The sequence below is a fragment of the Pongo abelii genome, chromosome 10 (assembly GCF_028885655.2).
Source record: "Pongo abelii isolate AG06213 chromosome 10, NHGRI_mPonAbe1-v2.0_pri, whole genome shotgun sequence".
NCBI classification, from domain to species: Eukaryota; Metazoa; Chordata; class Mammalia; order Primates; family Hominidae; genus Pongo; species Pongo abelii.
The window spans coordinates 100,263,326-100,277,665 of NC_071995.2; the positions used below are offsets into that span (position 1 = coordinate 100,263,326).

General features: G+C 39.2%; 1 protein-coding gene across 6 annotated transcripts in view; it reads left to right on the plus strand.

Moving 5' to 3' along the window:
* Positions 1 to 14,340, plus strand: part of MYBPC1 (myosin binding protein C1) — a 96,194-nt gene that overhangs the window by 67,686 nt on the left and 14,168 nt on the right. For all 6 annotated transcript variants that reach the window (XM_054527552.2, XM_054527555.2, XM_054527553.2 and 3 more), the window contains 6 exons: positions 2,334 to 2,493; positions 3,817 to 3,921; positions 5,013 to 5,201; positions 6,083 to 6,217; positions 10,359 to 10,526; positions 12,928 to 13,016. In XM_054527552.2, the coding sequence (XP_054383527.1) occupies positions 2,334 to 2,493; positions 3,817 to 3,921; positions 5,013 to 5,201; positions 6,083 to 6,217; positions 10,359 to 10,526; positions 12,928 to 13,016 (846 nt within the window). The remainder of the gene's footprint in view (positions 1 to 2,333; positions 2,494 to 3,816; positions 3,922 to 5,012; positions 5,202 to 6,082; positions 6,218 to 10,358; positions 10,527 to 12,927; positions 13,017 to 14,340) is intronic.

The window sequence follows — 14,340 nt, forward strand, 5'->3', positions numbered from 1 at the left end:
AAGTAAAAAGACCCTCCTCAACATGATAAAAGACATCCATGAAAATTTTATAACTATTGTCCTACTTAATAGTGCAAAAGTGAATGCTTTTCCTCTAAGATCAGAAAAGAGAGAGATACGTCCGCTCTCACTACTTCTATGCAACGTCATACTTGAGCTTCTAGCCAGAGCAACCAGACAAGAAAAAGAAACAAAAGACATCCATATTCAAAAGGAAGAAGTAAAACTGTCTTTATTTGCAGATGACATGGTTACCAATGTAAAAAATGCAATGTAATCAAAACAATAAGAAAACTCCCAGAGCAAATGTTTATAATAGCATTATTTGTAAGATTCAAAAGCTGAAAACAACTCAAATGTCCATCAACAGGTGAATGGATAAACAAATTGTAATATATTCATACAATGGACTACTGCTCAGCAATAAAAGGAAATACTGATACACACAAAAACATGGATGAATCTTAAAATAATTATGCTAAGTGAAAGAAGGTATACTTAAAAAGTATTTTTAATGTCCTTTTTAAAAAAACACTTTAAAAATGACAATATCAAGTTCTGACAAGCATATGGAACAACAAAATGTACATACATCACTTTTCCAAAGTGGATGTAACAGCAAAATGGTACATCCTTTTTGGAAAATAGTTTGGTGTTTTTTTATAAAGTTAAATATGTTCTTACTATACAATTCTATGATGCTATGTCTAGTCATTCACCCAAGAAAAATGAAGACATGTCCACACAAAAACCTGTATATGAATGTTTTTAGCAGCTTTGTTCATAATTGTCAAAACCCAGAAATGACTCAAAAGTCCAATTGTACAAACACACAGTTGGTACATACCTGAACTAACTACACATGGAATACAAAATGGAATACTACTCAGCAATAAAGAGGAATGTACTAGTTATACGTGCGGCAACAAGGAAAGATCTAAAAAGTACCATGCTAAGAAAAAAGCCAAAGGCAAAAGGCTACATACTGTTGGATTCCAGTTATATGGCAATTGGGAAAAAGGAAAACGAAGGACAGATATTAGACCAGTGGATCCAGGGAGCAGGGTGTAGGGTGTAGTTTAATTGCCAAAAAGCTTGGAGCCACGGTTGAAGGTGATGGAAATGGTTTATATCTTGACTGTGGTGGTAATTATACAATTACATAAATTTGTCAAAATTCATACAACTGTATTTCTAAAAATTGTGAATTTTGTTCTATGTAAATTACAGTGTACAAGCAAACCAACAAAACAAAATATAGGAAACTGAAGATGATAGTGTAACACGACCCTATATAAATTTTTTTCTCACATTAAAATGAAAGGAGATGGATTAGCTTTGGGAGTGAGAAAAATAAAAAATAAATAAAAACAAAGGAGAACATCTATTAAAATCTTACATTAGAATTTGGCTGATATGAGGAAATTTTGTTCTATTGCAAAATGGAAGAATTAGAGAATTATTTCAGGTATTCTTACTGTGATCACAGTCTTAGGTTATTGAAGACTTATGAGTCCTAATACAGACACAAAAGAGTAGAGAGTTTACCTAGTATTTAGTGGCAAATAACCAGATTCTAAATTACTTTGACCTTCTCTGTTTTTCCTCTTTGTATATTGACTATTGATTGTCTTACAGAAGATACAACCTGGGAATCAGAAAAATATAATCCTGCTTTAAATTTCAGGTTTAAGAAAGTGAAAAAATAGGAGAAGAAAGTAAAAGAAAGAAAATATAATAGGAGGCTCAACCTCGCTCTGTCTTTCCTTTGGGAATTAGATGTTCATTCTTTTATGTTTTTACTAGAAGAAGAAAATGGAAAATTGGCCTTGCAGCCTTCTTCAATCCTTTTCAGTATTTTAAAATTTTCCAAACATCTAAGAAAATGAACAAATCATTATTTAGTTTCTCATAGGAGTTTGAGGGTTTCTAATTTCATACACAGGGACTCCTCTCCTAGAATGACATTTCTGCACTTGTATTTTTAGTCCTCTAATTTTCTCTTGGGAAAGTTGGTGGCTAGTGGGCTTTGGGATCAAATCTCAATTCTGCTACTTCCTACCTGTGTGACCTTGAGCAAGATAAATCTCAGTTTCTTTATGTGTAAGATGGTATGATAATACCTTATCATTAGAGTTGGGGGAGAAGTAAACTGAGAAAACATATAATAGGGATGAACACTATATAGTTACACTATATAGTCCACCGAATACACTATATAATCTATGCACTATACACTCTATAGTCTGCTGAATTGCTCAATTTATAAGAGACTCTGAAGTAGCCCTTGTTGTTGTGTAAATCATGCCACATTTTGTTTCTCCACTTTATAGGCTATTATGGAAGGCAGTGGCCGGATAAGGACAGAATCTTACCCTGATAGCAGCACTCTGGTCATTGATGTAGCTGAAAGAGATGACTCTGGTGTTTACCACATCAATCTGAAAAACGAAGCTGGAGAGGCACATGCAAGCATCAAGGTTAAAGTTGTGGGTAAGTCCTCCAGATAAACACACTTCCAGAATCAAGCTGACATGTCAAGATTCAGAGTAGACTTTCCTTCTTTGCGCTTTCCTTCCATTTCCTTCCTTTGTCTTTCCTTTGTCTTCTTTTTTTTTCTTGCCTAGAGGACTTATCATTGGAGGAAGAATAGCTAAGGTCAGCCATTTGGGGTTGCTGGTCATTAGCTCTCCAAAGTCATATTCCCTTTTGGTGCCCTTTAAACATCACTGAAACACAATTGCTAAATAACTTCCCACATCACAATCATTACAGAGGGATAAGATCTGCCTTGGTCCTTAGACAGCTATCTAAGCGCATTTTTCCTAAGCCCGAAACTGAATAAAATGAGTCTAGCAGATTACTACTGTTCCAAGGTCTGATGCTCTCCTCTTCTTTAGTTTCTCCTTAAATGACATATTTCAAATTGACCAAAAACTAAGGTCATTTTTATCAGACACCGAACTATACTTACAAGATATTGTGACTTGCCATTTTTGACTTGGATTTCTACCAGCCAACATCTTGAGTCTTGTAAAACTCCTTGATTCAGTTCTGCGGAAGTTCACTTTGTAGTTAAAAACAACAACCACAGCAACCATATTCAACATTTAGACAATAATTTCTCGGTTAACATTTTCAAGGTAAGGAATGAGAGTCTTGGGTTTCATATGGGATTTATTCTGTAATGTTGGGACACTGGTTTAAGGGATTTGGAGACATCATTATTTTTATTTGGAGCAAGGGGTGGGCTCATCTTCCCTTATCCCATATTGAGCACAAATTTTTGCCCAACTTAGTTACTAACTGGTATTATATTAGTCTGTTTTCACGTTGCTGATAAAGGCCTACTAGAGACTGGGTAATTTGTAAAGAAAAAGAGGTTTAATAGACTCACAGTTCCTTGTAGCTGCGGAGGCCTCACAATCATGGTGGAAGGTGAAAGCCATGTCTTACATGGCAGCAGACAAGAGAGAATGAGAACCAAGCCAAAGGGGTTTTCCCTTACAAAACCCTCAGATACCTTGAGACTTATTCACTACCACAAGAACAGTATGTGGGAAACTGCCCCTATGATTCAGTTCTCTCCCACCAGGTCCCTCCCACAACATGTGGGAATTATGGGAGCTACAATTCAAGATGAGATTTGGATGGGGACGCAGCCAAACCATGTCATAAGCATAATTCAATAAACATGGAAAAGTACTCAGAAATAACAGTTTCAATGATTATCACCAAGAAACATATTTTCCTATTAACTTTTTTTTCTACTCCCTCTTCCTTATTTTACTTTATCCTATTTTTTGTCTGCCACAGACTTCCCTGATCCTCCAGTGGCACCGACTGTGACAGAGGTGGGAGATGACTGGTGTATCATGAACTGGGAACCTCCTGCCTACGATGGAGGCTCTCCAATCCTAGGTAACTGCATGTTGGTTAGTCTGTGTAACTGCCAGTACAGTTGTGTCCTCTTTACGCATATTAGTACAGAGCACATTTTAAAATATTGCATTTAGAAGAAAATCTATTTTACTGTGACTTTATGCACTCAAAATCAAATATATATGCTGAGATGCTCTGTAATTACTCGAGATTTAAATAGCTCTGATGGCTGGTTTTCTTTTTTTGTTTGACATTTATACACACTAATTTTGAAGCAACTATAAGCCCAACTTCCACCATCCTAGCCAGTGAATGTCTGATTCTACATGATTTTGTCTATGAAGAAATTTCTTTTAGAATTAAATAATTAGGCTGAGCATTGTGGCTCATACCTGTAATCCCAGCACTTTGGGGGGCCTAGGTGGGTGGATCACTTGAAGCCAGAAATTCGAGACCAGTCTGGCCAACGTGGTAAAACCCCACCTCTATTAAAAATACAAAAATTAGCCGGGCATGGTGGTGCACACCTGTGGTCCCAGCTACTCGCTACTCAGGAGGCTGAGGTGGGAGGATCACTTGGGCCTGGGGGCGTGGAGGTTGCAGTGAGCCAAGATCACACCACTGCCCTCCAGCCTGTACAACAGAGTGAGACTCTGTCTCAAAAAAAAAGAGAAAGAAAGAAAGAAAGAAAAGAAAAACTATTTAAATGCTTAGAAGCATTTGCTTCCCCTATGCCATGAGAATTTTTTCTCTTTGCTAATAGTGAGACTCACGAGACTGGTCATTTCTCCCTTCTTATCTTCCTTGTTGGGACTCAGAGTCAACTACATTGCCTCTGATTATATTGTTCACCTACAGTGACTAAGTTGCTATGGCTGACTTATCTGTGATCCATTTTTCTTCTCTTTGTAGTATAATTTTAATTTCTTAGTCCCATTATTTTCATCTATATTTTATATTAATATTTCTATTCTCTTGGAATAAGGTAGGTTAAAAATATTTACATATATGTATGACTATTTCACATAGATTGATGAAAAAATGCAAAATTTTAAGGACTTCTAATATCTGACAAAATTTAATTTCAGAGACCAAGGAAAAACCTTAGTTTTCATTTTGCATACCTGCAGGATATTTTATTGAAAGGAAGAAGAAACAAAGCTCCAGGTGGATGAGGCTGAATTTTGATCTCTGCAAAGAAACAACTTTTGAGCCCAAGAAGATGATTGAAGGTGTGGCCTATGAGGTCCGCATCTTTGCAGTCAATGCCATTGGCATCTCCAAGCCCAGTATGCCCTCCAGGCCTTTTGTTCCTTTGGGTAAGTCAAGAGAGATGAGTCTTTGTCATCAGAATCATTGCCCCAGAGTATGACTGCTTTCTCTCTGATCCCTAACTGGAACAGGCCTGGACACTTCTTAGAGTTGTAGGTGGGCAGGAGCTTGAAACAGTTAGGTACAATTTTATGTCTAAGAAATTAAAAAGTAGGTTTGGTCAAGTTGAATAACTTCATAACATAGGCCCTGGAATTCATTACCATAATTCCAGTGCCAACTGTGGGTGGCTCTTGTTGCCATTCCCCACTGAAAACATATTGCTGAGTCCATGGACATATGAGTACTTTCCATTTGCCCTTCTGAAGGTATTAACCTATTAATATAACCCAGCTTAGTGTAAACAACTATCACTGAAGCAAATTGAGATCAGTTCAACAGGCTACACTTGGAAACTAGTTTCTTTGCTTTATGGTCACACCTTAAATGTTATCTATTAAATCAAAAAAGTTAGTTCAGTGAAGGCAAAAAAAAAAAGACATCTCCATTATTTTATGGCAATGAGGTATTCTTTTCAATGGAAAAAAATGTAATACAAGAGTTTGCACTTGGAAATTAGAGAGCAATGGGAAAATTACTCTAGATCATTAGATCCCAAATCTTGCCTTCTTCAACTTCTTGGGCCTCCCAGCTTCCCACACCAGCTTCTCAATTTGGAAAAAAACACATGACAACATTTCCAAAATTCTCACATTGATCAGCTCTTTGCCTTGCACACATCCATGCTCAAGGTGTTTTAATTGAATTTCATTAAGATGTAGGGCTTTTGTGTCTATTTTTATTTGTATCCCCATTGATTTTATCACAATTCCTACACTATAGCTATGTAGTAAATAGTTTATTCTTTTCTGTCTCTTTTATCTTTAAGCTGTAACAAGCCCTCCTACTCTTCTGACTGTGGACTCTGTCACTGACACGACTGTCACGATGAGGTGGCGCCCCCCAGACCACATTGGTGCGGCAGGTTTAGATGGCTATGTGCTAGAGTATTGCTTTGAAGGAAGTAAGTACAACCAGTAGATAAAACGAATACTGTCATCAATAGGTGAGATATGTCCCTCCCCTTTCTTTTGTCTCTCTTTCTTGAGAACGCATCACCTTCCTACGAAAATAAGATCAAACCAAACGTCATCCTTCTGAGATGTATACAAACTAAGCCCTTTTTTAGTACTTGGTGCTTATAAATTGATATCTCAAAAATATCTTGGCTAGGCTGCCAGATTGAACACCATAACTGAACTCAGACATGGGAGGAAGAGATTGTAACAAAACTTTGAGGACTTCCACTTCTTAAACTGGTGGAATTGAATTGCACCACAGCAATATAAAAGTCTAGTTATGATGAAGCCAGTTGGAAATTCTAAAACCTATACTTAGCCGAAGTTAACTATCAAAAGAGTGACCTATTTTGAGTAATAAAGGTAGACTACATATTTGGCTAGTGATCATCACCTGCCTTCATCTAAAAATAAGATGAATTAAGAACCGCTCTTAAAGGAAGCAGCATTAAATCCTCGAGCGTATAAGAAATAAGTTCAATATGTATCAGTAACTTATCTCTGGAGTTGGGGATATAAAAATGTAATTAGTTTAATTTAGGAGGGGAAGAGAAACAAGGCCATACATTTTTAAAATCACTGATAGAAATAATAGAAAAAGAAAAAATGACAGAAGAAAATATGGGCCAGAATTACCTGAAAACCAAAAGAATGTGAAACTTACCAAAATCCTGTTGTGTTTCTTGGTTTCTTATTTGCCATAACTAGAAAGGGATGACATTTGAAAATGGCTCTGGACTTGGGTTCCATTCTAGATGATGGTAGGTAAACAATCTCCCAGGAAACTTGTTCAAATTCCACAAACGGTAGCCCAAGACTTCACCTCCAAGAAAACTCTTTGGACACCAAATTTTAACATAGATCCTCCAAATGAAGGAAGGAGGTTACGAAGCACATTTGGGAAATCAGGAATGTGAACACAAATGCACCTCCCCTGGAGGAAACTCACTATGGAGAAGAAACTTCCTATGAAGAGAAAACTGCTGAAAAAGAAATCCCAGGTGCCTGGATTGGGGCACCTGTGGAAATGCTCACCTCTGTTCTGGAGGGAGGAAGAGGAGAGGGACAATGAAGTATCCTGATACCCTTCAATCCCTCTTGCGCCTACTCCGCACATGGAGTCCTATGATTGGTTTCTCCAGGATTTAAAAAGCCACTAACCAAAAGCAGTGGAAATGTCAGAAACTTTCCAGGGTTAACCCAGTAAGGGAAGGGGATAGTGTCAGTAATGCAACAAGTAAATTCTTGAGCACTTCAGTTTATTCCTCTTCCATCTTCCTGCCCCCGTTTAAAAAAGTCATGAGCCCTCCATTCTGTTTTTTTGTATTGTCCAGCCAGCAGAATATCCCAATCTTATGTGTGTTGTGGCCTTTGAGCATAAACCTTTTGTGTATGTATGAATCGAGCAAATTCTTTACTCTTTTCTTTCTGATAGGTTTAAAAAGTAAGAAGACAGAGCAAAATGATAGATGGCTGTCATTTTGATGTTACCCACCTTAGATAAAATACAACGAAGTGTATTTTACAAAATTTTGCGTGCGGTCTGTGTAGATACATATGTATATCCGTGTATACATATGTATATGTACACAGTCATTATTATGTATATATTTTGCCGAGTAATGTTTTGGAATTAGCTTTCTATGGGAGTTCTCTCACAACGTGTATCTTTCTTCTTGCAGTCTTTTCTTATTTTATGTGGCTGCCGACTCTTCATTCTCTTTTAATGGCTGTTGTCCTCCAGACTAATTTTCTATAGTGTTTAATGCTTTTAGAGACGTCAGGTTTTATTCTGTAAGAGAATTATTTGTTTTGTAAGATCGTGTGTTGTTTTGGACTATGCCTTTCTCTCATTTTTGTTTTGTTATTATTTTTTTTAATGCCTGCAGCATTTTAGTCTTCTTTGTTTTCTTTCTGCACTCTAGTTTTTTCTTTCCTTTCTTAAAAATTCTCCTCACATGTTAAATAACTTACATGTTCCTTCCTCATCCCCTGGGACACCATCTTCTTTGTCTGTGTTTCCCCAATTAAAGTGGTTCCAATGTGAAGAGATGGGCTATTTTTGTTCCCCCTCTGGTCTTGTTTCGTCCTGTTTTCTCTTGAAATTGTCTCTTTTACTAGTTCTTCACTCTTTTGTACATGTTTTCTGAGTCTCTTATTTTCACTTTCTCATCCACTGTTTCTTGACTATGAAAATACCAACACAGAAGCTCCCAAGCAGACCATTTGTTTAAAGATGTATCTCTTTTTCAAGGACATAAGGAATTTTTATTCTCCACATGCCTTCCTAGCTGCCAGGATATTCTAGTTGCCTGCCCCTGCTCCTTGATACTCCTTTTAGGGTTAGAACAAGAGAGAGGCAAAAGTTCCAAGGGCCAGCCAGTCCAGTCCCCAATGCCTCCACTCCTCTCCTGATACCGAGAAAGTCATCATCCCAAACCAGTCGGTATGCCCAAGACCACCCTGTGAGCCGCCCATGTGGGATGAGGGACCCCAGGCAGGCTCAATTTGTTTTCTTGACAGAGTTCATTGTCATGGGAACTAGGGCTGCCTCCTGAGCTGCTGGGGCAGCCTCCAATTCTCTTCAGAACTTGGGCCCTGGTAAAATAGGGCTGGCCTTATCCCAAGGGCCTGCACTCCCAGTCTTGAATGAGGGAGCCCCACTGTGGGAGCACCGTGTTCCCTGAGGACCTAAGAGAATCCTCCCCTGCTGGGGTGGCAGAGACAGGCACAAGGATAGACTGTCTCACTGTGCGCTGCTCCCCCGCAGATTCCAGGACCTGCTCCTCTGTTTTCTTCAGGGTCTTGCTTTGTTCTTCTCTATCACTTCTTCCGACCACTGGGGGTGTCCCAGCCTCCTTTCTCCTCTTCTCTATTCTTTTCTTTTTTCTCCTCTTCTCTGTGGCAGGTGCCTCAGGACAGAAGCCACAGTCTGCACAGAGCAGGCTGTGCTCTCCTGAGGAACCCCCCAACACCGTTTGGTCTCTTCCATCACTGCTCTGAGGACAAATCTCTTTGCACACTTTGCATATTTTACTAACAGAGAATGCTGACTGCTGATATGATATTATTCTGGTGTGAAAGTGGGTGTCTTTAATTAATTTTAATGACGGATTCTCAAAGGTACATCAGCAAAACAGTCTGATGAAAATGGGGAGGCTGCCTATGATCTGCCAGGTAAAGTATTCCGTGAAGCTCTCAAATTTTCTTACTATATTATAATGTTTCTGGGAATATTGAATGACCAAGCATGAAGAATACTCATACACACACACACACACACACACACACACATACATCCTTAGAGTTGGGGGAGAGGGAGCAGTGAGTTAATAATGTGGGATCAAAGTCTTCTTTCTTCCTGTGGGCAAAATGCATACTAACTTTTAGATGCTGAAACATCCGTAAGCCCTGAATGCTGGGTTAAAATTCTCTTGATGTGATACGCAAGCTGCCAAAAACTTTTTAAAATTAGCTTTTGGTTGCAAGGTTAGAATTGTACCAACTCCTTATGAGGAATCAGCCCATGAACTGTTCTCTCTTTGTGATATAAGCTTTTTATCTTCATCAATGTGAATAAATATGGTCAGGTTCTCTATACCCATGTTAGTGTCCTACAATAGTAAATCAGCCAAGATAAAAACATATTATATGACTATAAAGGTCAATGTCTCTCATTCATAAAGATAGCCTTTTCCTGTTTTTCTGAACTTTAATGTGTATAGATGGCTAGCTATCATGATTGCATGAATCATTATAAAACCAAATTGGAATAAAACTGCTACAAAATTCTTGTGGACAGTTACTATTATTCAGGATGCTTTCATGCTGAATAAAAATTTTTCAGAAACAGCAGAATCTTATAGTTTATTTTTCCTATTACTTATATTAGCTATTTTAGGCTATTTTTTATTTAATATATGAAAACTGTCCACTCATGTAGTTGGAGTCCAGACCAAAGTCATAATCTCTCTAAATGATGTATTATTATGAGTAAAATACTAATTTGGAGTTGGCTGTAATGGTTAAGATGATTTTTTTCACTAAACAGCATTCCTCCTTTTCCTTTTCTTTTACGGACTTCAGCTGAGGACTGGATAGTTGCAAACAAAGATCTGATCGACAAGACGAAGTTCACCATCACAGGTCTGCCAACAGATGCAAAGATCTTTGTGCGTGTGAAGGCTGTTAATGCAGCTGGTGCCAGTGAGCCCAAGTACTATTCTCAGCCCATTCTCGTGAAGGAAATCATAGGTAGGTGACAAGGCTTTCAAAATTTAGACTCCATTTTACATTGTTCACTTTTTTTTTCTTCAAACTACTTTCTTTCTCAAAACCTCCTATTTTGTTGTTACTCCTTTGTTATTTTGTTAATGCTTCCTAAGAGTTAGAACTTAACAAAATAGCTCTCTTCAGGCAATGTGGGAGATCACCTTCAGGTTTATCTTGGTACTCTGAAGACCAGTTAGTTAACCTCTCCTGGTTCCAGGAGCCAACTCTGGCTGGGCTGCCTATTCACAGTGGAGAGAGAGTATGTTAATACAACCATGCAAACAATCCCTACAACAACCATATGCCTCCAATGAATCTGCAGGGTCAGAACTATTTTCATAATATTATGAATATATTATTTGTACCTTTCAATGTTTTGACATCTTCACTGATGGTATAAAAATGAAGGTGAGTAAAACTGTTGATACCTTAGCATGAAATCAAGTCACTGCCACGGAGCCATACTAGCCAGTTTTTCCTTCCTCACCACCATGCACTCAACAGTTGAAATAAAAGGGCCAGTTTTGCCTTAGAGTCTTTTTTTTTTTTTTTTGAGATGGAGTTTTGCTCTTGTTGCCCAGGCTGGAGTGCAATGGCACAATCTTGGCCACTGCAACCTCTGCCTCCCAGGTTCAAGCAATTCTTCTGCCTCAGCCTCCCAAGCAGTTGGGATTATAGATGTGCACCACTACGCCTGGCTAATTTTTTTAGTATTTTTTAGTAGAGACAGGGTTTCACCATGTTGGTCAGGCTGGTCTCGAACTCCTGACCTCAAGTGATCCACCTGCCTCAGCCTCCCAAAGTGCTGGGATTACAGGCTTGAGCCACCACGCCTGGCCCTTAGAGTGTTCTTAATGAAGCATAAAAATAATTAATTTTGGCCGAGCACAATGCCTCATGCCTGTAATTCCAGTACTTTGGGAGGCTGAGGTGGGCAGATCACTTAAGCCCAGGAGTTTGAGACCAGCCTGGGGAACATGGCAAAACCACGTCTTTACTAAAAATACAAAAATTTGCTGGGTGTGGTGGCGCATGCCTGTGGTCCCAGCTACTCAGGAGGCTGAAGTGGGAGAATCGCTTGAACCCAGGAGGCGGAGGCTGCAGTGAGCCAAGATCACGCCGCTGCACTTCAGCCTGGGTGACAGAGCAAGACCTTGTCTCAAACAAAACAAAACAAGGATAAGAGTAATAACTTTAGTCAATTCTTGGCTCTTGAGTATGTTTTTTTTCTAGACTTGTGTGACAATGAAATGCAAAGTATGTCTGCAGTACTTAGGCTGCACACTGCAGTACAATGGTTGTCCCCAGGAAAAGCACCATACAACTGAGTTGGAGGATGAATAGGTGACTTTTTTGCATAGAAGCTCCACTTTTACTTGAGCAAATAAGTAAAAAGAACTGCTTCATCCCTGTGAGTCTATGAGCCTGCTCCTGATGGATTTGCAGTGACATGCTCTAGTATCTTCATGATGTTTAATTAATGAATATTAATGCACAGTGGGCCAGGGTTGCCTATTATGTACTTCACCATAGTCACACAGGGAGAAAGTTACTGTCAAACTCCGACAGAGTCACCTAAATAGCAAGTGCTAGGTGCTAACATTTTGTTTTTTTCTGGTAAGGCAGAATGGACAGTTCTCCCAGCTAATGTGGTGCCTATAGATCTTTTGTGGAATGTTCCCTGGCAAATATACTCACTGTTAGACACTATAAATAACTGGCCAGACATGGTGGCTCATGCCGGTAACCCCAGCACTTTGGGAGACTAAGGCAGGTGGATCACCTGAGGTCACAAGTTTGAGACTAGCCTGGCCAACATGGCAAAATCCCATCTCTATTAAAAATACAAAAATTAGCCAGGTGTGATGGCATGTGTCTATAGTCTCAGTTACTTGGGAGGCTGAGACATGAGAATCGCTTGAACCCAGGAGGCAGAGGTTGCAGTGAGTAATGCCACTGCACTCCAGCCTGGGCAACAGAGAGAGACTCTGTCTGAAAAAAACAAAACAAAACAAAACAAAAACAAAACTATGAAAAGTATGCATAGTATGTATAAGGCCCTAAGAGAAAATGTATTTTTCTGTAAAGTTGCTTTAGGCTTATTATAACAATAAAAATACGAAGTTGCAATAAAGCCAAGGATGTCAGGGATAAATTTTGCTGAGTCAAACTGTTAAAACATCTCTGTGTGGAAAAACACACACACACACACACACATTTTGAACCAGTTACCATATATCATCTGTTAGTGGCACAGCTCAGATTTTATCGCAGAGATATGACCACAAGGGTACGCTGGTGAGAATCATGCCATTTTGCTTTCGTAAGGCTATTTTCAGACACCAGACTGATTGCAAAATTGTGCTATTTTACCCTCTCTCAGAACCTCCAAAGATTCGCATCCCAAGACACCTGAAGCAAACCTATATCCGCAGAGTTGGAGAAGCTGTCAATCTGGTTATACCTTTCCAGGTAAGAGTTCAAGGGTCGCTCTTTTTCTCTTTCCAGGGCTGGGTTAGTTTAGGAAGTAGGAAGAGGTACTCTAGAATTTAAGTTCATCACGATTCAGGATTTCCTCAGAGGGAGAGGAGGTAAATAAAGAATGAAAGAGTACTGGAGAATAATTAAGCAATCTCCTGCTATCAAAATAGAGAAATCTATAGAAACCGTCATTGATTTTCTTTCTGCATGAGACAAATGAGATATAGTCTTGCCTGAAGCTCAGGGACTATGGTGGGCAGGGAAGAAACATCAAGGAGACACCAAGTGAAGAAATACTTGAAGATTCTTTTGGTCCTATACATTTGTAAAACCCATCATTTTAAGTGAAGCTCTCAGTGTAACATTCAGGAAAACAGTGTGTGCTTAGTTCCCACAATGACCCCAAATCAAAATAATTTCAGTAAGGGGAACAACTGAAATTTGAAATCACGATGACACTAACTGAAATATATGAACAATATTAAATCATTGTTCCAGCAAAAGAATCTGTTCTTCACAAAATTCACTGGTCTTTACTTACAATAGTCAATTTTGGTCTTATACAAATACACACACACACCCTGCACCTCCCAACCCTTACTCTCCAACTCCCTATTCATATGACACCTCCAGACAGTGCTGTTCAATAGAACTTTCTTCAATGTTAGAAATGTTCTATATCAGTGCTGTCCAATATGGTAGCCACTAGCCACATGTGGCTGTTGAGCACTTGAAACGTGTAACTAGGGACTAGTGTGACTGGAGAAATAAATTTTTAATTTTCTTTAATTTTAATTAATTTTAATTTAAATAGCCACGTGTACCTTGTGGCTATCATATCAGCCAGCCTGGCCTTAGAATGTAGGTCTCTACACACATTTGACACTCATACACACATACACACACACACACGCACACATACACACACAGAAAGAACTCTGTTCAAACCCAGGCTCCCATGATACCAAACTAAAGGGTTGGCCAATTCAGGCCATCGTCATTGCGCTCCGGGCGCAAATCTAAGGAGAGGCATCGTGTACTACATACCCCCGGCATGAAATCAGAATGAAAGCCAAGGAAGAAGTGAAGCGGAACACAGCCGAGGAGGAAGCGGGTGGCTTGGCAAGGTTCTTCTCACTTTCCTTCTCCTGCAGCATCAAATAAAACCAGAAGTGACAACAAGGCAGGTATGGGGGACCCAGCCTCAACCCTGCACTGGGGCTGCTGAGTCAGCCCTCAAGTCTCCACATCGTTCCTGCCACCATAGCTAATCCCAGTTCCCAGATCTGGGGGTCTGCGTGTTCAGCTTCTGTCA